Source organism: Desmodus rotundus, chromosome 9 (assembly GCF_022682495.2).
Source record: "Desmodus rotundus isolate HL8 chromosome 9, HLdesRot8A.1, whole genome shotgun sequence".
In the NCBI taxonomy this organism is placed as follows: Eukaryota; Metazoa; Chordata; class Mammalia; order Chiroptera; family Phyllostomidae; genus Desmodus; species Desmodus rotundus.
In genome coordinates, this window is record NC_071395.1 from 107,209,972 (window position 1) to 107,237,056 (window position 27,085).

The window sequence follows — 27,085 nt, forward strand, 5'->3', positions numbered from 1 at the left end:
AGGGGAGCCCTGGGCAAGGGCCCCCACCCAGCACCCATGTTCCCTCCACCCCACAGAGACACACACAGAGTTAATCTCACCAGTTATATTTGCTGCCCCCCCACAGCGATCCCATCACATTACCTCCTGTTCCCCAGAGCCGCCCCAGCCACTGTGACTTGGTAGCTCAGGGGTGGGAGTCAGCAAGCAGCACCCCTCCCCTCCCAGGGGTCGACAGAGAATGCCCTCTCCCTTCCCAGCCCTCACAGTAGCAGCTGAGGCCTGTCTGCTCCCTCCTGCTTTCCCACAATAGAACTTTCTATGTACAGCCACGTTTATACAGGCACTGCTTCCCCCCACCCAGCCCTCCTCCCCAGGACCTCCCAATGGGGGTCTGACTCCTCCCGCCGCCCTCTTGGAGGCAGACATGGGGTTCCCCGAAGACGTTCATTACCTAGCACATACCATCGGACAGCTCCGTAGGCCCCAGGGCACCTTTCAAGGTCCTGGTCTAAGAGCGAGTACCCCCGCAACCTCCTGGGGCACGCACCCTGGGGACTGGCCCAGGCGGACGGGGCGGAGCCCGTCCGGGAGGCTGCGCCAGGCCGGGAGGGGGCGCTACTTGACGTTGAATACCATCAGCGGCCGCTCCTCCCGCCGCTGCCAGGGGCTCTTCTTGTCGCCCCCCTCGTCTCCCACCTCCGCCCCCAGCTCGTCCTCCGGGCTGGTGAGCGAGTCGCGACGCAGCTCGCTGGCGCTGCTGCGAGAACTGTCCCCGCGGCTGCGGCCCCGACCTCGGGGTACCGTGGCCGCCCGGCCCTCCGGCGCCGCCACCTCGTCCAGCAGCGGTGTCAGCGAGTTGTCCTCCGGGGAGCAGAGGCCCGTGCGGCTCTCGCTGCTGCTGGGCTCCGTGTCCTCGCTGAGCGCCAGGCGCGGGGGTGCGGGTGGCGGCGGTGGTGGCGGCGGCGGCGGGGGGACGGCCGTCAGGGCACGCTCCCGCTCCTCGCGTAGGGGCCGTCGGCGCGCAGGCCTCGCCTCGTGCACGTCGACGCCCGAGTCCAGGCTGGCATCCGTGCTCCGCCCGCCGCCGCCCGCCTGTAGGTCGATGTAGGAGTGGCGTACCTGCGAGTTGGAGCGGCCATCGAGGGACACAAACCAGGCGCGTGGGTGCGGCTTCACGCCCAGTTCGAGCAGCTTCTTCTCGGTCAGCGCCTGCAGCTCCCCATTGAGCTGTGCCATGGTGGACTCGTTGAACAGCACCGGGATGGTGACTGAGCCGCTGACCGGCGCCGAGCGCCCGCCCCCCCAGCCCTCGCCGCCGCCACCGCCGCTGCCCTCGCCTCCCGCGCCCGAGTGGCCCTGCATCAGTGGGCGCTGGGGGTCGGGCTGGGGAAAAGGGCGCGCCGGGCCGGGGGCCGTGCCCTCGGGCGGGACGGGCTCGTCGCCCGCCCCAGCGGCTCCGGCGTCGCCACCCAGGCGCACGTAGTGCGCGGGTATCACCAGGGTTGGCATGACGTTGCGGTAGACACTGTCCTTGAGGTGGTCGATGGAGCCGCAGAAGATGAGCTGCCCGGCCTGGCTGAGCGACGGCGGCCGCGCCAGCTGGTCCACCGACTGAGACAGCAGGAAGTCGGGGGTCTTGCTCTCGGCCGCCCCCTTGTGGCCCAGGTAGTGCTCGAAGGGCGGCGGCGGCGAGGATGGCTCTGGCAGGAACGCCGTGGCTCCAGAGGGTCCCCGCCGGTACTCCTCTAGGCTTGGCTCCAGCCCGCCAGGACCCTCCACGGAGCGGGCGCCCTTAAGCCCGGCGCCCTCACCCCCGCGGGCACCTGTAGGCTCGGCAGCCGGACGGCAGGCAGACCGCGGCTTGGCGCGGAAGAAGTCATCGCGGGAGGTAGCCAAGTCGCGGGAGCTGGAGAAGGCGGAATGGAGGGGGCCTGGAGGTGGAGCCTCGGGATCCCCCGACGGGGCGGGCTCCAGGGGTCCCCCACAGATGAGATGGAGCTGGGACATCGAGGTGGCCTGGTCCCGTTTGTTGCCGTCAGAGGGCCCGGAGAGCTGCAGCTTGCGGTGCTGTTGTCTGGGCTTCAGGCAACGCCTCCTGGAGAGGAGGGGGCAGACCGAGACCCTTAAAAGCGTAATGCCAGAGCAGCTCCCTAACTCCCGCAGCTCCCAGTCACCCCTCAACATGAGGGACTGACATAGTTGGAGGGGTCGGGACAATGCCTGGGACTCGGAAGGGAGGGAAGGAAGGAAGGGGAAAGGAACAGAAGAAAACCCCCCGGGAGAGGTTTGTGGGAATAGCTTGAATGTCTGCGGGAGGTCCAGCCAGCAGCTGTGCCCATTTGGGTCCCTCTCCAGTAAATTGCCTTCACATGTAGGAGGCGCAGCGAGAACCTGGGAGGAGCCCCTAAGCCTGAGGTCCTGCGGACGAGAGAGCTGGGCTGGTGGGAGCAGCTGCAGGTCATCTGGGGAGGGGTCTGGCCTGCAGCTACCACCTGCCCTCTCCCACTTCTCTCAAGCCACCAGTTTCAGTCTTTGCACGGGCATGTGCCGTGCTTTCCCGTCAGCCCTTGCGGGTCAGACTATGCCTTTATGCATTTTGGGGGCCCCAGCGCCCAACACGAGGCCAGGCACAGAGCAGGCCTTCATCTGCACAGGATGAGAGAAGGTGGGGGTCTGGGTGGCACTCACCGGCAATAGTAGATGAGCAGACACAACAGAATGAGCACCAGCAGGGCCAGGGCTGCCAGGATGGTGAGCAGGAAGATGGTATGGTAGGTGCCAATGTCCTGGATGCCCGACGTGATGGTGACCAACCCTGTGTCAGGCGAGGGCTTAGCGTTCCAGGTGTGGATGCCCTTCCTGCCTTTGAGAAGGAGTCCACTCTCCCAGCCTCTCCTTCCCCCACAGCCCCCTATTGTTCCTCCCAGCCCCACATTCTCACCAGCTGTGGGGGAAGCCATGGCAGCCGCCCAGTACCCCAGCTGCGGGGAGGTGAAGGTCCAGTAGAGCTGCCGGCCTTCCTTCCGGATCACACCAGTGCCATTGCGTACCCACAGCCCTGTGAGAGGCAGGGGTCGCGTCAGACTCAGTGTGTCCCCATCTAAAGATTCTCTGTCCCCAAACTCCAGGCCCAGCAACCCCGAGGCACTCACCACTCTTGGGATCGAACCTCCAGGCTGGAATGCTGGTGCCCACAGCAAGGGCACGAGGCTCTGAGGGCACAGGCAGTGACAGGTGAATGGGGCCTGAGAGTGGCACTTCTGTCCCATTGCCTGTCAGCAGGTGCACACTCACAGCAGCCAGGGGCATCAGCTCCAGCCAGGAGCCATTGCCTGGGGGAAGTAGACACAGGGCTGAGGGCTAAATCCTTTGTGGGGGAACATCCCTTCCATGCGTGGCCTCCGGCATACCTGAGCTGGAGGCCTCGGTGCCCAGGAAGGCAGGGAAAGCCCGCATTTCCTGCTGGGTGCTGGCAGGAGTGAGCGAGGCCCAGAGCTGGCTGTAGGTGGAGCTGACAGGCAGGCGGGCAGCCCGCCGCTGGAACTGCACCCAGGGCTGGGAGCGGGCACCTGGATGGAGAGAGGAGGAGCTGCAGTTGCTCGGGGACCAGAGCAGAAAGCAAGTATCTGAGGAGAGAGGGAGCCACTAGGTCAGGCCACTTGGGAGGCCACGGAAGGTGGTGGGTAACTTGGGGAGAGAAGTGGGAGTCATAGAATGTTAACTTGGAAGGGACATGGATCAGCATCTAGTCCTAGATGTGTGACCCTGAGCAAGTCACTAGCTCTCTGAAACAGTGTCCTTATTAACCTATAAAGGGATGAGGTTCCCCAAACAACTATTGCCGATCGTGTGGCTGGCACTATGTTAGGTGCTGGGGACATGAAAATGAGTAAGATGCAATTCACAATTCCCTGCCTTCAAGTTCACAGTCTAGTGTGGCGCAGTCTGTTAGGGTACCCATTAGCACTTTCTGCTGTGATGGAAGTGTTCTCTATCTGAGTTACCCGTTACGGTAACAGGCACACATGGCTATTAAGCACTTAAAATGTGACTAGTGTAGTGTGACCGAGGAACTGGGTTTATTTTTAATTTTTAAAAATATAATGAACTTTACATTTATTTACATTTAAATAGCTGCACATGGCTAGTGAGCTACTGCATTAGACGGCCTCGGCGGTGCGCGCACTTCGTACGTGCGTCGGCCTGTCTTGGGGTGGGGAGGGCATAAAACTGAACTCTGATACAATACGGTAACAGCTAGCACTCGTCAAGTTGTGACAGGCTGCATCCTGTTCTAAGCAGCACCTATACTAAAAGCGCTGCAATTAGGACAACAGCCCCCGACTCAGGTCCCTCTACCATCAACCCCATTGTATAGGTCCAGAAGCGGAGGCGGGAGAGTTCAGTGACTTGCCCAAGGTCCCAGCGCTGGAGGCTGACTGAAGCCCAGGCGCCTAGCCTGGTGCCAGGACACATTCTGGCACCCACCATTCCATCCTGCCTCGTCACCACAACAGAGGGTGCAGGGTGCCAGGGGGGTCTGGCCCTGTGGCACCTTGCAGGATGAGCAAGACAGCCAGGAAAGAAAGTGGGAAGGGACTCCCAGGAGGACTTCAGGGGAAAGGCCCGGGTGCCCCAGGCAGCGTGCTGGTCAGGGGCCTGCAGGTGACTGGGGTGGGCAGTGAGGCTGTGGCGGGCCAGGCCCCAGAAGCCTAGGCTTTACACCGAAGCAGCGGGGGCTTTGGGGGACTTAAAGCTAGGGGGCAAAGAAGGGTCCCTTTGGCATTTTAGAAACCTCCAAAGAAATTTTAGAAGCCTCTGGCTCAGGCCCAGAGAGATGGTGAGGAGCAAATGAGTAATTTGAGGACGGGGGGTCAAGCTAAGAATATTGACTGAGGAGGGGCTTCTCCCACTCCCAAACCCAGTGCAGCTCCCTGAGACTAGCCAGATGGGTCTCCCCTCTGTCAGACTTCATCAGCCAGGCTGCACCAGGCGCCCCTCCTGCCCCTGCATCCGGAAGACTCCCCCAGGCCTTCCTCTCCAGGGAAGGTGCCTTTGCTCCCTCTTCAGCTCCCAAGCCCATACAGGCCCCAGCTCCCTTCACCGAGTTCTCCCATCCTGCAGCACTCACTGGTTAGGGTTCTCTCAATATTGAGTGCAGCTGCCCTCTCCTCCGCTGTGCTGCCTGCTTTGTATTCAATAATTATTTCAGGGCTTGCGACGATCTGTCTGTGTGTCCTCCTACTTGACTGTGAACTCCACAGGCAGGGAGTGGGCCTTTTCTCCCTTACCATTGCTCCCCAGCGCCAGGCACAGGGCCAGGCACGGCAGTAAGTCTCAGCTGAATGAGACAGAGAGCTTGTGGTGTCACCGGGGCCACTGCAGGGTTGCTCCAGGCCTTGACCCCATCGGTGTTCAGTACCTTGGAATGACCCTCTCGTGTCTCCTAACATGGCCAGGCACCCAGGAGATGCACAACAAGGACCGGGAGACCCACTGAAGATAAAGGTGGCAGGGAGTGGGAGTTCAGATGGTAGGAGTAGAGGGAGAATAGAAACCACGAGAAACCCCAATCACAGTAAACATTTACTGACCACCTTCTGTGCTATTTTTTGTACATTTGGTAATACTTGATCCTTCCCTCAATTCGATGATGTAGCTACTATCAGTACCCACATCTTATATGGAAGGATGAACACGCCGAGGCCCAGAGGTTAAGCGGCTGGCCCAGGGGCACCCAGCTAGTGCGGAAGAGCATAGCTCTCAAGACCCAGGTCCGGGGTGAGGAAGAGGAGCTGAGGGGTAGCAGGGGGAGCCTTACCGGGAGAACCCAAGAGGATGTGCACCAGGTCCTCATAGAGAATGAGGGTGGCCGGCCGCTCGGGGAGCAGGTAGAGGCTGACTGACGCATACACTGTGGGAAGGGCGGCCTGTCAGCTCCAGAGAAAGCCCCTGCCCAGCCCCAGGCGGGGCACTCCCACCATTTGAATCCGAGTGACTTCACCCTCCCTCAGCCCCCTCTGCATACCCCAGCCCAGGCAGCAGCTGCTGGAAAGCCTGCCCCTCTGCCCCCAAGGACTATCTTGGGAAGGGGCTGATGGGGTCAGCTGCTGTCCCCCCCTCCACCTGCCCCTACACTCACGGGGCAGCTTGTCAACACGCCAGGGCACGGAGTTGGTGAGGAAGCCAGAGCGGGCAGCAGTGACCAGCACCCAGGTGCCCAAGCGGTAACTGAGGGGCAGTGTGGCCACGCCCTCCGAGTCCGTGGTGCCAGCGGCCAGCAGCATACGGTTCCCAAACACATCCACCGAGGCCCGGTCCAAAGGCACCAGCTCCCCGCTCACAAAAACCTGCACCTTGATCAGGATCTCTGTGGACAAGATGGGGTGAGGGGTGTGAGGATGCGGGGGAGGGGGGACAGAGAACTGAGGGGAGCCCCCAGGTCAGATGAGCAGACTGTGGGTTGGGAGCAGCTTTGTGTCCAAGGCTAGACAAGACATTATAAAAGCCAGCATTTACAGAGCCCTCCAACTTCACATCAGCCTCTGAGGTAGGTGGTACTAGTACCATCAAGTCTAACACGCTCACTTTTCCACATTTTCACATTTCTGAACTCAGGCTATGCCTACGGTCAATGATGTCATAATTATAATTCGCAGCATTTCTTATTGGTACGTGAAATAATGGTCCATCTTCCAGTCGATGTATTAGACTTGATAAAACATGCTCGTAGCCCATTTTACAGATAAAGAAACTGAGGCTCAAAGAATTTATATACTTGTACTGTAGTTAAGTGGGAGATCTGGGATCCAAACCTGGGAATCAACCTCTAGACCCAAATTTTTAACCACTGGACACTATGGGGCTTGTGTCTGGGAGTGGGGAGGGAAGGGAGACTTGAGAAAGAATGAGTAAGCCCCGGCTGGTGTGGCTCATGGATTGGGCCCCAGGCTGCAGACCAAAAGGTCACTGGTTCAATTTCCAGTCAGGGCACAGGCCTGGGTTGTGAGTCAGGTCCGCAGTAGAGGTCCATGAGAGGCAGCCACACATTCACGTTTCTCTCCCTCTCTTTCTCCCTCCCTTCCCTCTCTCTAAAAATAAATAAATAAATCTTTAAAAATAAGTGAAGAGCCAAGGGCTGCAAGTAGGAGAGGTCAGGATTCAGCCATTTGGAAGAGAGGATGGGGTGCAAAAAACATAAGGGGACAGTAGGGAATTGGTCATTCCCATCATTCAGCCCCTTCCCACAACCCTTTCCAAAAACCTGTGTCTCTTCAGCTTTAGGGACTCATCCAACCCTGAAGCCCAAGCAAGTGCCTCCTGACCCCTCCCCCTCACGGGTACTGCCAGCCCCCTCCCAGCTGGTCAGCTACAGTCAGTCACCATGGAGATGCCCTCTTTCCTCCCAAGAGATGGGCAGGGAGCTGGGGCCCTGGCAAGGGGAAAGAGATGGGGAGGGGAGTGACCCAGGCCCAAGGGAAACTGGTGTGCTGGAGGCTGGGAAGGGAAGTCCAAGCCAAATCTGCTTTGCTTTCCAGCCAAATCTGCCCCTGGTGCATAGGTGGTCTAGCCCGCATGAGCCTGCAGGTGTCCTGATCTCGGATGGGGTGATGGGGGGAGGAACCGGGCCCAGAGTTGTTCTCACAGCCTCTCGGATCCAGCGCACCATCTACTCCTTCCCACTAGCACAGCCCCTCCTTCAAAAGCATGCCTCATCCCCACCTTGTGCTACTCACAGAGGAGGTGTCATGTTTGGAAAGGTACAGGAACCTAAGTGGGGGCCCCAGGAGGCAGGTGAGGAGTGGGGTGGGTGCTGGATACAAGCCTAGGGAGTCCAGGCACAGAGGAAAGAGCTGGGAACTGAGGGGCTCAGGGCCACAGGGCACAGGGCGGTCAGGGGGCCTCACGGCTGGAGTCCAATACTCAACAGTGGCAGGTGTCTTATCTCAAGCTTCCAACCCCAGGGCCAGGGCCAGCGCCACGCCTGCCCCTGGCATCCCACCCAGCTGTTCCTGAACCCACCGCCCCATCCCCTCCCAGGCCAAAGCCCAGCTCTGCCGGGTGGGTGCACACACTCAACCCTTTCCAGCTCTCTTGTTCTCCCAGGAACTGGCAGCCTCCACCCCCGCCCCCAGTAAGAATTCTGAGAAGCTAGAGAGGGCTGGCTACTCCCTACCCCCACCCCAGGCGCGGAGCAGCTGGATGGAGCAGCTGGGAAGAGGGAACCCAGGCTCATGGACTGTGGTCATTTGAGGGAATGCCTTGGATTCAAGGGCCAGCTCCTTAGAAAAGGGCAGAGTCCAGGGGTCAAACGGGGTGGGCAGGTAAGGCCTGAAGGAGGCATAAGTGCCCAACGGAGGCGGGGAAGGTACAGGTGCCTAGTCGACTTCTTTCCCCTTTTCCCTCATCGGGGCTTCCAGCCAGCAGACTGGGAGAACCCCGATCCTGGCTCTATTCCAGCCAATTCCCTGGGCCCCCTTCTCTGGGACGCAGGACTTGAGAAAGGCTTTCTGAGAAACTAGGGCCCATTCCTAGCTGTCAAGGCTCCTGTTGTCCCCTAGAATGCAGGGAAGACTGAGGCCAGAGATCCTTCCCCGTGCCTCAAAGCCTGACATTCCGTACAGTATCCGCTTCCCCGGCCTCAGCCCAGCCTCATTCCAGGAGGAAATCCGACCCCCTCCCTTCATCCGGACCCCGCTTCCCTCATCAAGTGCCCCCACCCTGCTTTTCCTGCCAGCTTCTTGGTGGTGGGGTGGGGGGGAGCTGAGGAGTGGAGAACACCAGCTCAGGTTCAGACAGGGATGGGGCCCGGGGGGGCTGGAGAAGGGAGAGCAGTAGCTGGGTGGAGGGGCAGGAGGCTAGAAGTGGGGTGCAGGGCTGGAGTGGGTCGAGAACCCAAGCTAGGGAGGGAGTCATGGTCTAGCTCTTCCACCCTCTCCCGCAGCAGGAGCCGACCCCACCCCCCACCTCACACACCCACCTGGGCTCGGTGAGGCGCTGGGAGGGTCTCCTCCACTGCGATGGAGAGGTGACGTGAGGAGGGGGTGATCTGGGAGCAGACTGGGGGCAGGAGTGGCCGGAGACCTGCTGGACAGGCCCCAGGCACCTGCCCTCCCAGCCGGCGCTGCCCACAACCAGCTAACCAGTTCAGCATGGCTCCGCCACCACAGCCCTGCCATGCGCTGAGCTGGGAATCACAATGTACCCCTTTTTCAGAGCCCCCCCAACTGCAGCCCCTTCTTCATTGGCTGAGCAGCGTTTCTGAGGTGCACCCCAAAACCTGAACCTGAGGGGCCGGCTGGGGGCTGTCAGGCTCCAAGGCGGAGAAATCCCGTTCGAACAGTCAATCCGCCCACAGCCTCACCCACTCCCGCTTCTCCCCTCCCTCCGTCAGACCCAGCTCTAGGCGCCCAGCCCCCGTCCGGGCCCAGGGTGGCAGCCGATGCTGCGCCCCCACCCAACCGCGGTCTGGAGCGAGGAACCCGCAGGGGGCTGCGGAGCGGGCGCCCGCCCCAGCCCGCCCCTGGGCGGGTGTCTACGGTAGACAATGGCTCAGGCAGCAGCGCCTCGCGGATCAGGAGGGAGAAAAACAAGGCAGGAAGGGGCGGCGGCGCAGAGCCTGGGGACCCCCACCCTCCCCATTTGTGTCTCCCCGAGACCCCCTCCCCGGCGGCCCTCCTCTCCCCCGTAAGCGCCGAACCCAGGTCGCTTATCTCCCCCACCCAAATCCAGGGAATAGAATAGCCCCCAATTCACGAGCGCCGCCAAGAGGAGGCTGGCGGGCGGAGGCCCGGTGGGGGTGGGGGGCGCAGGCCCGCGATCGCTGCCCCCCGTGCCCGAGACTCACCCTGCGGGCTGGGGGGCTCCGGCGGCGACTTGCCGGGAGCCCGGGAGGCGCCGCCGAGCAGCAGCCCCAGCAGCGGTAGTAGCCGCGCGAGGACGCTGGGGCCACTCGGCGGCGGCATCGCGGGGCTCGGCCCAGCCCTAGCGGCCCATGGCTTCCGCCCGGCCCCGCTGCGCCGACCCCGCTCAGCCCCAGCTCCGCGCCGTGCCGCTCGGGCTCCCGCTCTGGCTGCGGCGGCCGCTCGGTGCGATTGTCTCCGCCCGGAGCCGCGCCAGCGCCCCCTGCAGGCGGCATCCCACCCCCGCGGGCCTCCGGGCACCGCCCCCTCACCGCCTCACTCGGCCCGCAGCCCACTGGCCCTGCCAGAGCTCAGCCCACCCCGCAGCCACCAGCCTGCACTCCCAGATTCAGAGCTGCGAGGGAGTGTGGCGAGGCGAGTCCAATCGCCACGGTGCATGGAGTTCTAGAGTCCCCGAAATTTGGTGCAAAATTGGGGGGTGGTGGGAAATGGCTGTTGTTTGCAATATACTCAGAGAGGTGGGTACTGTCATAAGGGTCTGCAAAAAGTGTAAGAACTGCCCTGCTTTACTGCTCCCTTTTCTCCGCACAAACAGTAGCGCATTGCTGGGGAGATAAGGCGCAGGCCCCTGGGAATCAGTCCCGGTTCTTGTCTAGCTCTTGCATCTTGTTAAGCTACGAGCAAGTTACTTAGCTTTCCTTTGAAGTGAGAATTGTAATATCTACCTCGTGGGGGCTGTCGTAACGATTAAATGAGATAGTGATGTAAAGGGTGTAACACATCCCTGACCAGGTGCTATTGTTGGCCCAGGTAACAAGATCCATTGGTGGGTTATCATTTGGTTAGGAAGTCCTGGAGGTGGAAACAGCCTGTCTTCCCCACTGAGAATCACCGGTTGGTCGGACTGGTTCTGGTTCACGAATGATAATCTGAATATTTTCCTTCTTCCTCAGCCATTAAACCCCACGTTCGAAGATAGTTATTGGTCTGCCCTCTAGTCCCAGCCAAGCTCTTTCCTTCCAGTTTCCGGTTGTCAGAATCACTCTGCTTCTGGGTGGCCAAATCCTCATCTAATCTGGTGTCCCTCTCCTGGTTCTCGCTGGCTTGTTACCTTTTCTTTCTCAAAATGCAGTGCCCTGGAGGAGATTGGATACCTAGGGCAAGGACCTCAGCAATGCAGGCTTCTCTTCCCGTGCTTCTCTCCTGGCTGAGTCTTCTGAAATAAGGGAACCTTGTTTTCAGGTTATGGATCCAAACCAGCAAACTTCCTTCCTTCCTTCCTTCCTTCCTTCCATCTTCCATTCTGCCTTTCCTCCTTTCCTTTCTTCTATCCCTCCTCCCCGCATAAATTTCCACCTCACCAGATTTCCCAGTCCTGTTCTTACGTAACCAAAATTCTGGAACCTCAACACAGGCTTTAGCACTCATCCCTGGTGAATTTCATCTTGTTGGTTACAGCCCAATTTTACAATCTGTCAAGGCTGTCGGATCTGCTTCAGTCACCCGCTGTCCTGGAGCCCCCTCTCGGCCAGCAGCCATCCACAGGATGAAGGAACTCGTGACCGTGCTGAGCAGCCCAAGGCTAGGATGGAGCCTTGGGACACCCCCCTAGAGATATCCTTCAGCTTTATCAAAATTGTTCAGTTTTCAATCCAAGTCTCTTCCATCCAGCTGACGTCTATGTCTCGTGTACAAGGACAAATGCCAAATGCTTTGCTGGATGAAGACAAATTGTCTGGGGTTGTCCAACTGTAATGGTGGTGGTGGGGGGGGTTGGCTGGTGTTCAAGGATCATGGCTTAATCTTTTCCTAAATGTTCAGTCATCCGACTAGAAACCTGTTCTGGGACTTGCCATGTATGGGTATCAAATTGTTCTGTTCAGAATTTACCTTTTCCCCCTTTGGTTAGCAGCTCTTGCGAGGCAAGCCTGCCCCTTAATGGCTTTCCCCGACACTTAGCATCAAGTCCAAAGTCCTCCCCTTGGTCACAGGCTCTGCCTGCCTGCACTGCCCCCCAACCTCATCTTCTGGACTCCTCACTGGTCTCTGGCCCATGGGCCTCCTAGCTTCTACGTGAACACGTCAAGCCTGCTCCCACTTCAGGGCCTTTTCACGGACTGCTCTGTCTGTCCAGAACGCTAGGTCCCCGCAGCCGCTCACTCATTCATTCATTTCTCTGCGCACCTCATCAGAGAGGCCTTGCCTGACCACTGCCTAAAATGTCAGCCCACTGCTGACAGCCGCATAATTCTGTCACTGGCTCCCTACCTTCATTTTTATTCCCACCACTGACCACCGCTGACTATACACTCATTTATTGTTTAACTCTTTGCTCCTGGGTGGATGGAGACTCCATGAGGGCAGGGACTTTTGTTGTTGTTGTTGTGCTCACTGTTTCATCCCAGCACTGGAACGGTACCGGACGCATGGTAGCTGCTCAATGTATATCGAACCCATGTGTCAACAAATCTCTCAGGACCCCCCGCCCCCTCCTGACTCCAGTCTCAGGGGGCAGAGGATTGTCTCCTGCTCCTAGTCCTCCTGGGAGCTCCCTGCCGGTGCCCTCTTTCCTCACTGAAGGACCCTCCTCCTCGGTGGGGAAGAAGGAATAAAAGGAACAGTGACCCCTCCCTGACACTGTCTTCCTCCGGATGGGGGCTTAGCAGCCTCCCTCGGCCCCTCCTCACTCTGAACACAGCTTTAAAGGCCTTTTTAAAAAAGTTTTTATGGGAGTGGGGAGAGTGTGTTCTTTTCTTGATGTTTATCTTTTCAAAATCATTTTTAAAAATACTCTTTAAAGTTGCCCTCAGGGGACCCTGCCTGCCTTCTCTGCCACCCCCCAGGCCATTCTCAGACACCTCTATCCCCCCAGTCTCACCTGGAGGCTCTGTCACCCTTTCCCTCTGGCTCCACCCCCACTTTCTACTCCCTGACACTCCCCAAAGACAGTAATTTTTCATCTTTGCCCTGGCAGAAATGCTCTCTGCTCACATTTCTACCAGCCCCAGATCCCTCCTCCAAATATCACCCTGGTCCCCCCTCCTCTGCTGACCCAGAGAGGAAGCAGCACACTGGGGTTGGGGCTGCCTCTTTATTAGACAGTAGGAAAAGGGGCGGCCCAGCTCTGGTGGGAGGGGGAGGGCATCAGGAGGCCTCCGTGGAACAGCTCCAACCCATGGGTAACGAGGGTGGGGGACACACAGAGAAGAGGAGGCACGCAGGCATCACGCACAGCCTTCCTGCTGGGACAGGTCATGGGCTGGACCATCACTCCTCCTCTTCATCCTCTTCCAGGGGTGGCCGATTCCGCTTGAAGAAGCCGACCTGGGGGGGCAGGGGCCCAGGGACAGGTTATGAAAACGATCCTTAGGCCCCCGAGCAGCGCTGGAAGAGGCGAGCCTGCTAGAAAGCAGCCAGCCAGGCGGTCCTCTCCCGGAGGGCACAAAACACGGACCCCACGGTCTGCACAAATGAAGAAAGCCTTTCCCCAGTTAGAGATAATACACATAGCATTTTTTTCGAACACGTTTTGCTTTTTCTTCCCTGGACTTTTGTTAAATAGTGATGATTATGTCTCTCTATGACTTAAGTGTATGATGATATATATTTGGTTCTTGTAAGTCTAATGTGTGGTTTTCCCTAAAAGCACCATGCTTCCCAGGAATTGGGCACTGGAGCGAGTTTGGGAGCAGCCCACTTGCTCTCCAGGCACAGAGGAGGGAGTGACCCACCAGGGCCACGTAAGGAGCAGGGAGCAGGGTCTCCCACCTCAGTCGGGGCAAAGAACAGAGCAGGGAGGAAGTGAACCCCGTCCCCAGGGCAGCCAGGGAGTTCCTGAAGGCAGGACTCATTCCCTGTGACTCCTCCTTTCAGGGGGGATGGGCATAAAGGACTTAGAATTCCAGGTGCCACTTCTCCCAGGGTTCTGTGCTTGGAAGGGGTCCTCTGGAGAAGGACAGTCTACTGGTGCAGATGTAGGCCAGATGGGCCCTGGGTCACCCACTTGGGCCACTGTCTCTCTCTGCCTCCCTGTGAGGGTGGGCAGGGCCAAGTCTGTGCCCGCCTAGGGACCCCATCCTCCTCCACGCCGTACCTTCCACATGGCCAAGACCAGGAGTGTGAGCAGCAGCAGGCCACCCAGCACGCCCACCAGCACCCACCAGATGGGAATGCTCCTCTCCTCCAAAGCCCGAAGCAGCTGTGTCTGCACCTGCGGACAGAGACGCGAATGTCCTCCGTCACCTTGACAGTTCCCTTTCCCCCAAACTCAAACCTGTGGGATGGGGACACCAAGCCAAGCCACCTACCAGTCTCACCCTTTAGACCCAGGGAGGCCTGCCCCCATTCTGCTGGACACGCGTGGGAGGAGCAATGGGATTCATCACCTTGACAACATTCTTCCACACTCACCAGAGCTTCCCCACTGGGCAGGCTGAGGGCAGGCACAGCGTAGGGAAGGGAGGTGACATTGAACCAGGCGTGGGACTGCAGTACAAACTGATCCAGTGGCCTCTGGATGGGGTGCGCGGGGTGGGGAGAAAGGGATTCACATAGGCCTATTAGTTGCAGGAGTCCCAGCCCCAGGCTTACCCCTGGGGAGCCCTGATCCTGGCTTAAACCTGTCCCTTCCAAAGCAAACTCCCCCTGCCAATAAACAATCAATCAATCAATCAATTAATTAATTAATTAAAAACAAACAAAAAAGAAAACGAAGTAAACCTGGCCTTCTCTCTCTTCTCCCTCCCCACAGCCCTGCCTCCGCCTCTTCCACTGCAAGCTCAGTCCTCGCCTCCAGGAGGCCCCGCCCCTGGGCCCCGCCCTTCACGTCGCATCCCACCTGGCGGAGGCTGGGCAGCCACAGGAAGGCCTGCACAGTGACCATGGCCCGCTGCCCACGCGCCATCTCCTGCAGCTCACATTGCACCACGGTAAAGGGCACCGAGTCGCAGCTCTGAGGGGATGTGCTATTAGTCCCCAGCCCCTCCATACCCATCACCCCCTCATGCCAAGGACCCCACACAGAGGGAGAGGGGGAAGCCCAGGGAGGGGGGACAGTAAAGACCAGCACAATCCTTAAAATACACTTGGACCAAAGTGGCTAACCAGAGGTCCGCATCACCCTTCTGGCCCCTCCCCCTGCCTCCCAGCCCCTCTACCCCGGGCCCCGCCCGGGAAGAGAGACCCCACACAGACCACAGAGCCTGCTCACCACAAGAACTGGATCCCGAAGCCACCCTGGCTGCTTGGGCCCTGGCAGGGAAGCCTGCCTGCGCTCCCGCTTGTGATGGCCTGGGTGAATGGGGGAGGGGGAAGGGGTGGGCAGCCCCAAGTCCAGCTGGGAAGGCAAAGAAGCTGTCAGGTCGTATGCTCTGCCCATCTCCCTGCCCTCCCAGAGAGACCCCGTTTGACAGGCCAGGGACTCACCCGCAGCTCTTTCTTCCACCCAGGCTCTCACCTTGAGGGGGTTGGGAGAGGGCTGTGGGGTGCACTGAAGACCCCCCTGAAGCTGTACATCCAGGATGTAGAGCAGGTCGGTCGGCTGGGATTGGCCAGGGAGGCAGAGGGTGAGGTAGAGGCCATTCACGGTACCAGGGCCATTGTTGTAGAGCTGGAGGTGGTGGCAGCAGCATATCAGGTGGCTCAGGGCCTAGACTGTAGCTCCTGGGACCCTCCCACTCCAGGCTGGGGCCCGGGGTCCCCACCCTACCTCATAGGTGTGCTCCACTTTGGGGCCCCAGCTGTCCGAGCTGTTCTCTCTGTTGCCTTCTTCTGCTGCCATCACCAGGAAGGCTGGAAAGGAGCTCCTGCAGGGGTCCAAGCTCCCGAAGTAAGCTTGATCTGCTGACTTGCCTGTGGGGGTTCTCCCAGGACCCCTTGAATTAAGGGTCTCTGCCTGCCTTCTCCCTTATCAATCCCAGGCACCTCACCCTCGAAGCTCCACATGGGCGTCCGCCCGGACCGGCACATCCAGCTGCACAATCTCGCTGTTCGGATTCTGACTGTTCTTGCTAGAGGGGAGGGGGTGAGGAGAGGCCGGTCAGGGACACCAGCCCCGTGAACGTCAGGCCTCGGGGCACAGCGAGGATTTCAGAGGGCTCAGAAAGAGCTAACTCCACACACAGTGCACCCCACAAGAGTTCCGCCTGGAAAAGAACTTCTTGGGCTCCAAGACTCAGAAACAGGAAGGAAGGGACCAGGAAAGTCTGAAGAGCAGGGACCCCAGAAGACTCTTCCGTGTGGAGCACACCCGAGTGTCCCTGCATCTAGTGCTCCCCTGCCCAGTACCTCCTGATCTGCAGCCAGAAGGACACATGCTCCCCAGCCTCTTCCAGGTTCTCCACACTGACCAACATGGTGATTCCTATCTGAGACACCGGGAGAGCCAAAGTCACTGCCCAAGTGCTTACTCTGAACATTGAACGAGGCCTCCAGGCCTCATCCTTCAAGGCCACCGTCGTTATCTCCATCTTACTCAGAAGCCCACTCAGAGAGGGAAGTTCACTCACCCACGAACACACAGCTAGGGAGTGTGAGGACCAGGATTCCAGCCCAGGGCTTTCTGACTCTAAACCCGGCCCCTAAAACCTGGCTGTCTATGAGACCATCTGGGAGGCAACCTGGCACCCAGGACTTGGTGGCCTCACCCGGACATTCTTCATGGGGTTGCCCAGCTCACACAGCACGACCTTGGTCTCATTCTCCTTCTTCTGGTTACAGATAAGCCTCTCAAAACCCTTGGAGGGGGTAGTTTCAAGAAAGAAGATGGTTACAGAGCAGCCCGTGTATATTTAAGCTTCTCGGGGAGTCTGGGAGAGACTGCTGTGCCGGGCTGGGCGCAGGGTTCTTGGGGCTGGGAATTCGAGGCGCTGTCACCCTCATTTACGTATTACTCTAGCTCTCTATTACTTGTTATGGTGTTTGGAAGTAAAAAACACAAAACATTCCACAGACTGTAATCCCATTGTTATAAACTACATCAACAAACTAACTAACTAAATAAATATGTACGATGCCTACCTAAGTATCTGAAGATGCTGAGAAAAAAAGCGGAAAGGAAACCCACCAAATGTTAACAGGTTCCTGTTAACATCTAGTTGCTGAGCCATTTTGGACTTGGGTTTTATAATAAAGTTCTTAAGTTTGGGGCCATTTGCAAGCACTCCTCTTCCAATTTTTTAAAAAATACAGCTTTTACAGCAAAGCATAAGAAAAGTAGGGGCTCTCAGTGCATGAGAAGGCTCCCACACCTCTCACAGCCCCAGTAATGTCCCCTGGGGGGGCCTCACCTCGACATCGCTGAGAGCCCTCATGTAGTGGGCACCGGGGGGCAGGTGCACGGCCAACTCAGCGTCATAGGCCCCCTCCCCCTCGTTGGCTGCGTCCATCTTTAGCTCCAGCACATTATCGGCTCCAATGAGGAGCGGGGAGCCCGTCCTGTGGGGAGAAAGGAGGAAGAGGCCTGGTCCAGGCCCAGAGTCTGGGAGGAGGACAGGGCTGAGGACAGCGTATTGGTGTGTGACATCCCAGGTTGGGAGGAGGTGACATCAGAGACAACTGGGCCAGGGGAGGGTGGCATGGGAGGCCTCCTCACACGCTGGCAGCGAGCTGAAGCTGGGGCACACACAGGTCGTCTTCCCCGCAGTCCAGGATGATGCGGGTCTACAGAGGGCACATCGAGGAATGTGGGTGAGTGGGGGGCACGTGAAGGTAGGGGATTAGAAGATCTGAGAATGCAAGGAGTGTGGAGATGACATCAGGGTTTGGGGCTTTGCGGCAAGGTTTGGGACAATGTCATGGTGTAGGTGGTGACATCCGGGTTTATGGGTTTATATCTGAGTTTAGAGGTGACATCAATACTTAGGGTTTAGGGGACACTGAGGTTTTGGGGTTTTCATTAGAGTTTAGAGTGACAGCAGAGATTAGAGGTGACATTGAGGTTTTGGGGTTCACATTACAACTTGGATACTAACCCTAACCCTGCCTTTCTGGTAGGGGTCCTTCACCTCCCTGGCCTCTTCCTGCCCACCCTTACCTGCTCCTGGACAAGGGTGTCTCCATGCAGCACAAGAGCAGGGGCTAGTCCATCCTTTGCAGGTGGCAGGGACACGTTGACGCTGAGCACGATGGGGCTCAGCTTGTCCCGGAAGTCGGCCTCATCCTAAGGAGGGGACAAGAGCCAGGCTATCTTGCTGTTGTGCACCCTAGTACTGACCACCCCTAGACCCGCAGTGCCCAGCCCATACCCCAGGGCTGAATGGAGAAACTCGCACACCCAGCCCTGCCCATCCCCAGCCCGGGCGTACACGGAGGAAGGCCTTGATGTTGTGGCAGATGGGGCTGTGCCTCCCCCCCAGGTCTAGGTGCAGGGTGGCGCCCGCCTGTTGAGAGTTCAGCAGCAGCACCCGCCGGCCCTGGCGGGGCTTCTGCCGGTCCAGCTGCAGCTCGGCATTTAGGCCTGACAGGGCAAGCAGGGAGCGTCAGGGTGCTCCTGGCCAGACTCCAAGGGAGCCGAGGTCCACCTCCCTCCTGTGCCCACCGTGCCACTCACTTAGCTGCTGAGGAATATTGTGTCCCGTGGCTCCTACACACATCTGGATTCCAAAGCTGCAAAGATGCGAGTGGGGCTCAGGGGTTAGGGCCCCTGACGCCCCAGATCCTGTCTGGCCCATGTCCTTGGTCTCCTCACCAGCTCACTGATGTCTTGGTCTGCGGCAGGACACAATCCTTCACAGCAGGATTCAGCGAATCTTGTACCATCAGCTGGACAGTGGCCATCACCACTGGCTGAGCTCTGGTGGGATGGGGGGGCTTGCCAATGTGGCCCCTTCCGGCCTGTTCTCCTCCCCAGCCTGCCCGTGGACCCAGTGCTCACCTGTACACAGCCACCTTGTCAGCCCCGTATGCTCCCACCAATAAGTCTATGGGTATTGGGAGGGGTCAGAATCGCTAATTAGAGAGGGCACGATGTGGTCATCTTCCCTGGAGCTCCCCAAACCATTCCCCCCCGTTGGAGGTTTGACCTGGCCCTCCCAGGCATTCCAGCCCCACGGACAGGTCAGAGCTCTCAGTGGGACACCCGGTCAGGCATGACACAGGCCCCTGGCCGTGTCTCCTAGCTTCCCCAGCTATCGCTCAAGGGCCCTTCTTATTTAGCTGGGGGCAGTCCAGGGCACCTGGGTATCCATTGTCATCGATGTCTGTGGCACCTCGCAGGGAGAAGCCGAAGCCAGAGCCTGTGGGGAAGGGGCTGTCCAGGACCTGGGAGGGGCGAGAGCTAAGCCCCTCACTCTGGCCCAGGAACACCAGCACTTGGCCCCGACCACTGGGACCCCCATAGGGGGCAGCCACTGCAACATCTAGGGGGAAGACAAAAGGAGAGTCACTGTTTGTTTTCCAATCTCTCCAGGTGGCCTTTTACACCATGGATGCTCAGCGCCACATCAGGGCTTGTCATCACTAACACCTTTGAAGATCCCTCTTAAAAATGTGTATTCATCATAATCTTATTCATTTGTAAGAGTTTTCTGCATGTGACAGGAATCAAGACCTTCGATCTATATTTTGTAACTGTCTTTTCTTTGTCTTCTGTGCAGTCTTTTCTTTAAAAATCTTCATTGATTTTTTCTGACCAAGTTACCCAGAATTTACCCAAATCAAACACCCTGACTACAGTTGTGTCCCCAGGTCCTGGGCCTCCACTCTCGTCTGATCTTTGGCTTCCTCATCTTTTTTGTTTTTTTTAAATTTATTTTTAGAGGGAGGGGAATGGAGGGAGAAAGAGAGGAAAAGTAACATCAACGTGAGAGAGAAACATTAGTTGCTTCTTGCGCGTACCCAACTGGGGACCTGGCCCGAAACCCAGGCATGTGCCCTGACCAGGAATTGAACCGGCAAACTTTCATTCTCTGGGACAACACCCCACCCACACCGGTTCCCTGAGCCACACCGGTCAGTGCTGGCTTCTTCATTTCCACTGATTTCCTGAACAGTTGATCACCCTTGCCACACCCCCAGCCATCTTGCCCCACTGCCAGTTTTGGGCAAGCCTGACCAGACCCCGCCAGAGCGGGCACCATGAACCTGACCTCCAGCCTTCACTAGGGACTGTCCAGCAGCCCTATGGAGTCAGAGTAGGGATCTGCTCAGCTCCTTCTCCCAGTCTGCTCAGCACCTTTCACACAGTCTCCATTCTGTCAGGCTCCCAGCACCCCCACTTCCTTCACAAAGAAAAGCAGCCCAATGGTCGAGCTATAATTTCACACCTTCCCCCCCTTCCTTCATCTGATCTTGGGATAGGTGTCCCTCCTTTACCCTGCCACTGGACTTAGCATCCTACCCCCCACCCCCAAATCCCTCAGGCATTGAAGAGACCCTCCTCCAACTCATCCCTCCACCCCCCATTTTCCCACAAGATCACTCATTTTCCCTCACATTCAACCTACTCCATATTCTTTGCAATTAAAATAACCTCCCCTTGACCCTCATCTTCTTTCAGTAATCACCTTTTCTCTTTCACAGACCACTTTAAAGAGCTGTCTACGCTGGCTGCCTCTAGTTCTTCACTTCCGTTTATCTTTCTCCATGCGTTCTGGCTTCTGTCCCTACACAGCCCTGAATCGGTCCTTGTCGCTGTCACCAATGACCTCCTTGTTGTTAAAGACCATGGATATTTCTCCAGCCCCATCGTACCTTTCAGAAATATCTGGAGTCGTTAAACTCCTTCCTTCTGCTTAGAGCACTCACTTCCTTTGAGTTTTGAGACATAAAATCTGTTTTCTTTCCTACCCCGCTGGATACTCCTGTCCTCTTTCCAGACTCACTTCCTCCGTGAGTCCCCTAAATGCTCTTGCCCACAGGGCTCTGCCCTGGGCCTCTCCTCACTTCACAGGCTCCCATGGGCTCTGCCACCCTCCCCCAGCCCCTATCTCCCACTCAGGCCTCCTGGGTAGAAGTGGGGGAAGCTACACCCAACTGCTCAGGACTGCCTGATGTGGGGAAGTCCTCCAAGATCAAATAGGTCCAGAGCTGGGCTGCTGATGTCACCTCCCCAGACCTGCTGCCTAGTCTGAGTTCCAGGCAGTAAAGGGCACCACACCCCACTGAACTCCTCTGTCACCCACAATTCCTCTGCATGGCTAATGCAAATAGATTCTAACTGGTCTCCTTTAGCTTTCTCTGCTTAAAGCTCTTCCTGGCTCCTGCTGCCCTCAGATCAAATCCATGGTCCTTATTGCGGTCTCTCCGCAGCAGGGGAGCTCCTCTCTTCCCTTACCATTGTAGCCATCCCGGTTGAGATCGCCCAGGGGTGCGATGGCTGAGCCAAATCGCCCATAGAGCTGTGTGCCAGTCAGTAGGAGGCTGGGGGTGCCCAGCGCCTGGGAGCCCCGAGGCTGCAGGAACAAGTACACACGCCCCACCTCGGCCAGCTTGCGGTCAGAGCGGCTGTCCATGTACAGCGGCGCCCCCACCAGCAGGTCGTGCCTCCTGCAGGCCAGACGCCTGGTTAGTGGGATGGGCTAGGGGGGTTGCTGAGGGCTAGGGCCACATGTCACCCATCCTCACCCTCCCAACTCTTGAGAGTGAGGGCTAGGAAAGGAGGAGATTCAACTGGGTGGAGCTGGGGCGCACCCTCCTCACCCGTCCCCGTTGACGTCAGTGACGGCCACCGAGTGCCCGAAATACGAAGCCACCTGCAGAAAGACAAGGCGCACCTTAATTCCCACCTCCAGACCCACCACCCTGTCTTAGACATCAACCCCCCGCATCCCCGTGGAACATTCTAGGGGCCCAATCCTTCAGCCCGGGCCACCCCATCAGGAGCCGGCTCTCACCTGCTCTCCTTGCAGCCGGTGCAGCGTTCCGTAGTTGGAGTGCAAAATTTCCACCTGCGCGGACAACGCACGTGAGCGCGCCGTTCTTGTCCCCCCAGGCAGCCGCTCGCTCCGGGTGAAAAAGGGCAGAGGCGTGGCGGGGCGGGTGGTCAGACTTAAGAGGAGGGTCAGGGGCTACAGAATGCCGAATGGCAGGGCAGGTGGCACTCACGGCTCCCAGGGTCCAGCTCCAGGTGGGGGCACCGAGGACATACTCTGAGGAGAACGGAACGAGGTTCTTAGAGCCTTCCTGCCTCCCGCCCACCATTCCGCACCCAGGAGAGATTTCAGTGCGCGGCTTGGAGGTGCTCCTCCCGGGCTGGGCTCCCCAACCCCTGTTCTAAGTGGATTTCTTGCCTGTAGTGTTGGGATTCCCGTCGAACTCGCCAACGGCCACCGAATACCCTGCAGACACAGCGCAAATTAGTTTTTCTGCGAGAGCGAAGCAAGGAGGGGGCGGAGGGCGAAGAAGGAGACTAGAACATCACCCAGTTTAAACCCTGCGTTACGTAGACAGCAAAGCGAAGGCCATCGAGAGGCCAAGATCTGCGGGAAAGGCGGGGTAGGGCCCGTGGGAGTTGGGCAGTCTGTGGGAGAAGCTGCGCGAGCAGAGGATGACGGCGCCTTGGGTGCTGGGGCCGGCCGGCCGCAGTTGGCATGGGGGCGCTCCAGCAGAGGGCGGGGGCGGGCGGTGTGAGAGTGCCGGGAAGCCTCTGAGGGCGGTTCCGGGGTTACCCCGGTAGCCGTCGAAGTACTCTGGATGGCTGGAGTCGAAGGTGAAGCGTTGGGTGCGCACATGCCACAAGAGGGTGCCCGGGCGGTAACTCGAGAAGATGTCTGCTATTGGAGCCTGCGCCAGGAGACCTAGGGTGCGAGGGTCCGTGGGTGTGGAGGCCCAGACTCCTGGGGTCTCCCCAGGCCTAGTGTAGAGGGGAGGGAGGTGTAGGGATGGGCACGTACCTAAGAAAAAATAGCCGCCAGGGGCCCCAAGCACCAGCTCTCCAGCCTGAAAAGGAAGCCCTGGAGGTGAGCGGGGACCCTGTTTGGGAGCCGCCCTCAAGACGTGTCGGATCGCTACTTGCCTCGGTGACTACGGAGCTGAAGCCGGCTTCACAGTAGCGCCGGTCTTCCCCTAGAGGAGTCACGGAGGAGGGTCAGGGAAGAGGCGGACCCAGAAGCGTACCCTGAGCCCGGGGAGGGGCGGGGGGCGGGGACAGAGGCGGGGCCGGGGGGGGCTGCATAGGGGCGTGGCCTTGAATCCGCCTGCGGCCGCGTTGTTGCTAGGAGCTGGGGACTCGAGCAGCGGGATAGAAAGCAGGGCCAGCGGACTCTGGGGGAAGGTTCAGGAAAAGGGCCCGGCTCTGTGGCCGCGAGTGGGCGGAGCCAAAACGGAGAGCGGAGCTCACAGTATCTATACGCCAAGTAAACCCGGCTCATGGTGTTGGACCGACAAGGCGAGAACTCTGCGCGGCGGGCGTTCTGGAGCTGAGCTAAGAAGCAGCCACCTACGGGTGTCTTCTCCGCCTCCTCGGTCTCTTCTAGGGCGTTCCAGTGCTGCCAGGGGGCGCAGGCCTGCGGCAGGGCCCCAGAAAAGTGAGAAAGAGGCGGGACTTGGGTCTCTGCCCGCTACTGCTCCCTAAGTGCCCGTCTGGCAGTGCCCACCACAATGTTGTCGTTCCAGCTGACGACCGACGCCCCCAGTCCTTGCCCGGCCTTGAAGGTTTGGAAAGTTTGGGAGCCTACTTTTCGGGTCTCATCATCTGGAGGGCACAAGACAGGGCGGGGTGTTGAAGCCCGGCTGTCCACGCTCCCTCTAACCCCTCCTTTCCCCCATGGCCTGGTACTCACTAAGGTCGAAGGGCAGGGAGGAACACTGGCCGCCCTCAGCTCTCCAGGGGCACATGAACACGCCGCCCATCTCCTCTTGGTTGCGACCCAGGGTCCGCGGGGCGCCCACCACGATGGCCATGCTGCGTAGGAAAGCTGCGTGAGCACCGCGCCCCATGCCGGTGCTGGGAGCATTACCCTAACGGGCAGAGTGCCTCGGGCGACACGGTATCGTAGTTCCTCAGAGAGACTTCACAGACCCTGTAGGCCAACCTTTTCATTTTACGGCCCATGAAACCGAGACTCCCAGCGAGGGTAAATCACATGCCCAAAGAAACCCAGCGAGTTAGGGGAAAGCTGGAACTATAACCGTTTGGTTCGATATGAATATGAGAAAGACCTCCCAAGCTCTGTACCCATCTACACTCCCCATTGCCCCCACCTCCAAAAGCCAGGGGTTTACATGACCCATAGGACGTTGAACTGTTATCAGATGTGTTCTTGAGAGCTAGTTCTAATTAAGAATTAGAGAAGCTAGTGGGCAACTCTGACGTGGAAGGTAGGGTGCTGATACTGCTGAGGACCCTAGGAGATTTAGGTTCGAACCACAGCTCTGCCATATGTAAATTGGGGACAATACCAACTAATCACTGATGTCAGGATAAGTAAATGCACAAGGGAAATTCAGCGTGGCACCAAAACTTCATAGCAACTGCTCAGAAAGTGCAGAGATTATATATACATATAAAATTTATATATATTATTTGGCATGCAGGATGTTTGTTAAGTAGTACCCATGAGACCAATATCTGTGGTAAGGAGGGGAAAGAAGCAAGAAAGGCTAGAGGGGGAGTCAAGTTTAGATTCAAGTCCAGTGACAGTCACGGGCCGCACAAACACCGTGGAAGCCCCGGAGCTAGAAGGACCCTTCAGAACTCTTCAGAATTGATGTGAGAGGGTGGGACCCTTACACCTCTCTCCTCCCTCCATAGTCCTCATTGATCAATTAGTGCTAGGTCACATTGGGAAGGGGACTTGATTTTGGGGGAGGTGGCTTTCTTCAGCAGAGGAAATCCACCATGGGGCTGATACTTAAGAGCTGTCTGCCACTGCCATTCCCCGAAGCTGGGGAGCGCCCTGTCCGCCTCTGTAAGTACCTAGCTCAGCGTAGTTACTACGAAGAGGAGGAGCAGGACTCTAATCTTGGCAGTCTGATCTCATGGCCTGATCTCTCCTAACCACTAATGCTCTATTGCTTCTTTTCAAATATCTAGAATTTTGATGGAGATGAGGGAAATGGAGTGGAAAAGCAAGGTGGGTAGACAATTTTACAGTTTTGCAAGTCAATTTAAGACATGTGTGCTCCTCTCTGTATTTTGGGGGAATGAGGGTGGAATGGGTCATACAACTGACCCATGAAGGAAAAATAAGATATTAACTTTTACTTTGCCTTTTTTGTTGTTGTAGCTGCACTGCCTATCTCCCCATTGGTGTGCTTCTCTGATACCCTCCCCGGAGCAGGTCCCTCCCCAGTCGTCTTAACAAGAACTTAGCCCAAATAGGCCCTAGAAGTCACTTTACTCAACCTCTATCACAAGTGGGGGACTTGAGGCTCACAGAAGTAGTAACAGTGGGGGAATCCTCTCTTCCAACACTCAAACTTCCCCCAGGGCTTACCTGCTATGGCTGTCTTTGCAGAAGTCCAATGAAAACCCAAAGTGGCTGCCATTGGGGCCTGTGTAGAAGGTGAGCCGCTCTGGGTCCAAGTTTAAGGCCGAGGCTGGAGGGGCAGCACCAGGTCCCAAGAGCATCTGCACCCACTCTAGAAGCCAGAGGGCATGAAGTGGACACAAGGCTCTGGCCATCATCCTTCTCCCACAACCTGCTTGACAGGAATGGTCTAACCCCTTCCTCTTCCTTTCGGTTTCCACCACAGGAAGTCTTTTCTTATCGAACTTTAACCCACTTACTGAGCAGCAGGCAAAGCAAAGGACTATAGGCCCTGGACCCATATGGTTTCTCCCACTGTCAGGAAGGGAAGAGGGTGAGGCCACCCGGGGGGTGGGTGCTGATGGCTGAAAGCCGTGACTCCTCCCTTTTCCTGAGTAGTTTATCACCAGGTCTCAGTTCTGCCTCTCAACTATGTCTCTGGAATCTTCACACCATGTCCACTACCACCATGCTAGCCTAAGCCATCAATACATTCTGCTAGGGGTAGTTAAAACCATGAACTAACTGGTACATACACCTCCACTCTAGCCCACAGTTCTGTAGTTCCTCCCCCCACACAGCTGCCTGCACTATGTGGCACATTGTCACTTGGCCAGAGGTGGGGGAAGGAGTAAGGAAGCTGCTGCCTTCTGATAAAACCTGAACTGTGTATCATTTGGAATAAGGCACCTATCCACTTCTTCCTTTTATGGCCTTGGGCAGCTTCAGTCAGTCATATTAGTGCAGCAGCTTCCTCCTCCATCTCGTGCCAAGTCTTACTGTGGTCACAGCTGTCAGCCAGGGCTGGGAAAGGGGTGGTGAATGGATCGTGGTCCAAGGGGAAGAGAGATGGGGCTGGAGTGGAGTCAGTCCAGGGTTTTCTGGCTCACAGGCTTTGCGATTATGGACCTCACTGTTTCTGGTGACAGAGCTCTTATCCAAACATCAAGAATTGATTCTACTGGGGTCACTGCCAAGGGGAAGCCTCCCTTGACTCTTCAGGCTGGGGCCCTGAGTTTAACTCACTGTTTGGTCATGGCCTATTCACTGGATTGTGTCCATGAATCCCCGGAGAGCAAGGTCCTTTCCGCAGCCTGGGGCCTAGCCAAGAATCCAGCACGTAACAGCTATTGCTGAGACACACTGAATGGAAGTGCACACTGAGCATGGGAGACGCAAACACGGGCTCCCACAGTGGAAAGAGAAGGGGTAGTTTTGAGCAGACAGGCAAGGTCATTTTCCGTGGATGAGAGGAAGTCTTATTGACACAGCATGCCTTCCCCAAAAAGCAGGTCTCAAGAAGGAAAGGTGAGACCTGCTAGGGGCACAGGAACATAGCCACATCCTTCTTTTGCTCAGTTTTCTCATGAGGCTTAACCATCTTATCCTGCCCAAACCCTGCGCCATCCTGGGATCCCTTCAGCTCCTCCCTTCCTCTAATTCACCACCTCAGCACACAGCTCAAAATCCTATTCCTTAAGGAACTTTTAAACTTCAAGGCCTCCTTCATGGCTGATTTCACAGTGCTAGATCCGGGGAGGTATGTAACGCATCTATTAGGAGGAGGACCTAACTTAACTCAGTCTTATAAAATGGTGTTTTACCTTCCAACTTCCCACTGCCTCAACGGGGTGGTATTGTAATTACTAGGGTATACTGCCTAGCCCCAAATTAACTCACATTTCATTAATACTTTTAATAAGTACTTATTCTGCTCAAGGCACTGATGTCTCATCAAGGATCTTTAAAAAAAACTTAGTCCAGAGGAAGTTAGGACATGAACACATGCCTGTGGCAGAGCAATAGTAAAGCATGCCTTGGAAGGGGTAGAGA

The 27,085-nt window shown here is 57.5% G+C and overlaps 2 protein-coding genes across 3 annotated transcripts; both read right to left on the reverse strand.

The window, feature by feature from the left end:
- Window positions 1–70: 70 nt before the first annotated feature.
- FAM171A2 (family with sequence similarity 171 member A2) lies at window positions 71–10,081 on the reverse strand. Of its 2 annotated transcripts, XM_053911982.1 has the most exons (8): window positions 9,830–10,081; window positions 6,125–6,352; window positions 5,804–5,896; window positions 3,393–3,551; window positions 3,135–3,314; window positions 2,924–3,040; window positions 2,671–2,797; window positions 71–2,077 (listed from the first exon to the last, which is right to left on the reverse strand). In XM_053911982.1, exons 1-8 carry the CDS (start codon window positions 9,945–9,947, stop codon window positions 598–600), a joined length of 2,502 nt encoding a protein of 833 aa, XP_053767957.1. In that variant the 5' UTR covers window positions 9,948–10,081; the 3' UTR covers window positions 71–597. The 2 variants fall into 2 exon arrangements, with proteins under 2 accessions (XP_053767957.1, XP_053767958.1); XM_053911983.2 differs by lacking the exon at window positions 5,804–5,896 and having other exon boundaries at window positions 81–2,077; window positions 9,830–10,071.
- Window positions 10,082–12,930: 2,849 nt separating this feature from the next.
- ITGA2B (integrin subunit alpha 2b) lies at window positions 12,931–25,496 on the reverse strand. The gene is made up of 30 exons (XM_024553878.3): window positions 25,220–25,496; window positions 23,564–23,685; window positions 23,378–23,475; window positions 23,122–23,287; window positions 22,798–22,847; window positions 22,676–22,721; window positions 22,451–22,579; window positions 22,073–22,120; window positions 21,888–21,931; window positions 21,677–21,730; window positions 21,483–21,535; window positions 21,118–21,329; window positions 19,019–19,201; window positions 18,718–18,763; window positions 18,532–18,636; window positions 18,394–18,449; window positions 18,149–18,300; window positions 17,878–18,003; window positions 17,437–17,504; window positions 17,132–17,279; window positions 16,490–16,579; window positions 16,131–16,210; window positions 15,773–15,853; window positions 15,553–15,649; window positions 15,301–15,453; window positions 15,055–15,180; window positions 14,683–14,796; window positions 14,256–14,357; window positions 13,939–14,055; window positions 12,931–13,169 (listed from the first exon to the last, which is right to left on the reverse strand). Exons 1-30 carry the CDS (start codon window positions 25,408–25,410, stop codon window positions 13,113–13,115), a joined length of 3,114 nt encoding a protein of 1,037 aa, XP_024409646.3. The 5' UTR covers window positions 25,411–25,496; the 3' UTR covers window positions 12,931–13,112.
- Window positions 25,497–27,085: the final 1,589 nt, after the last annotated feature.

Excerpts from the sequence above, each read along its gene's own strand:
- ITGA2B (XM_024553878.3), bottom strand. The coding sequence starts at position 25,410 with ATGATGGCCAGAGCCTTGTGTCCACTTCATGCCCTCTGGCTTCTAGAG. Across the intron at positions 23,476-23,563 it reads CTCCCTGCCCTTCGACCTTA|ATGATGAGACCCGAAAAGTA; the intron begins GTGAGTACCAGG and ends TGTGCCCTCCAG. Across the intron at positions 21,932-22,072 it reads CGGGAATCCCAACACTACAG|AGTATGTCCTCGGTGCCCCC; the intron begins GCAAGAAATCCA and ends CGTTCTCCTCAG.
- FAM171A2 (XM_053911982.1), bottom strand. The coding sequence starts at position 9,947 with ATGCCGCCGCCGAGTGGCCCCAGCGTCCTCGCGCGGCTACTACCGCTG. Across the intron at positions 5,897-6,124 it reads GCGTGTTGACAAGCTGCCCC|TGTATGCGTCAGTCAGCCTC; the intron begins GTGAGTGTAGGG and ends CCCTTCCCACAG. Across the intron at positions 2,078-2,670 it reads CTGCTCATCTACTATTGCCG|GAGGCGTTGCCTGAAGCCCA; the intron begins GTGAGTGCCACC and ends CCTCCTCTCCAG.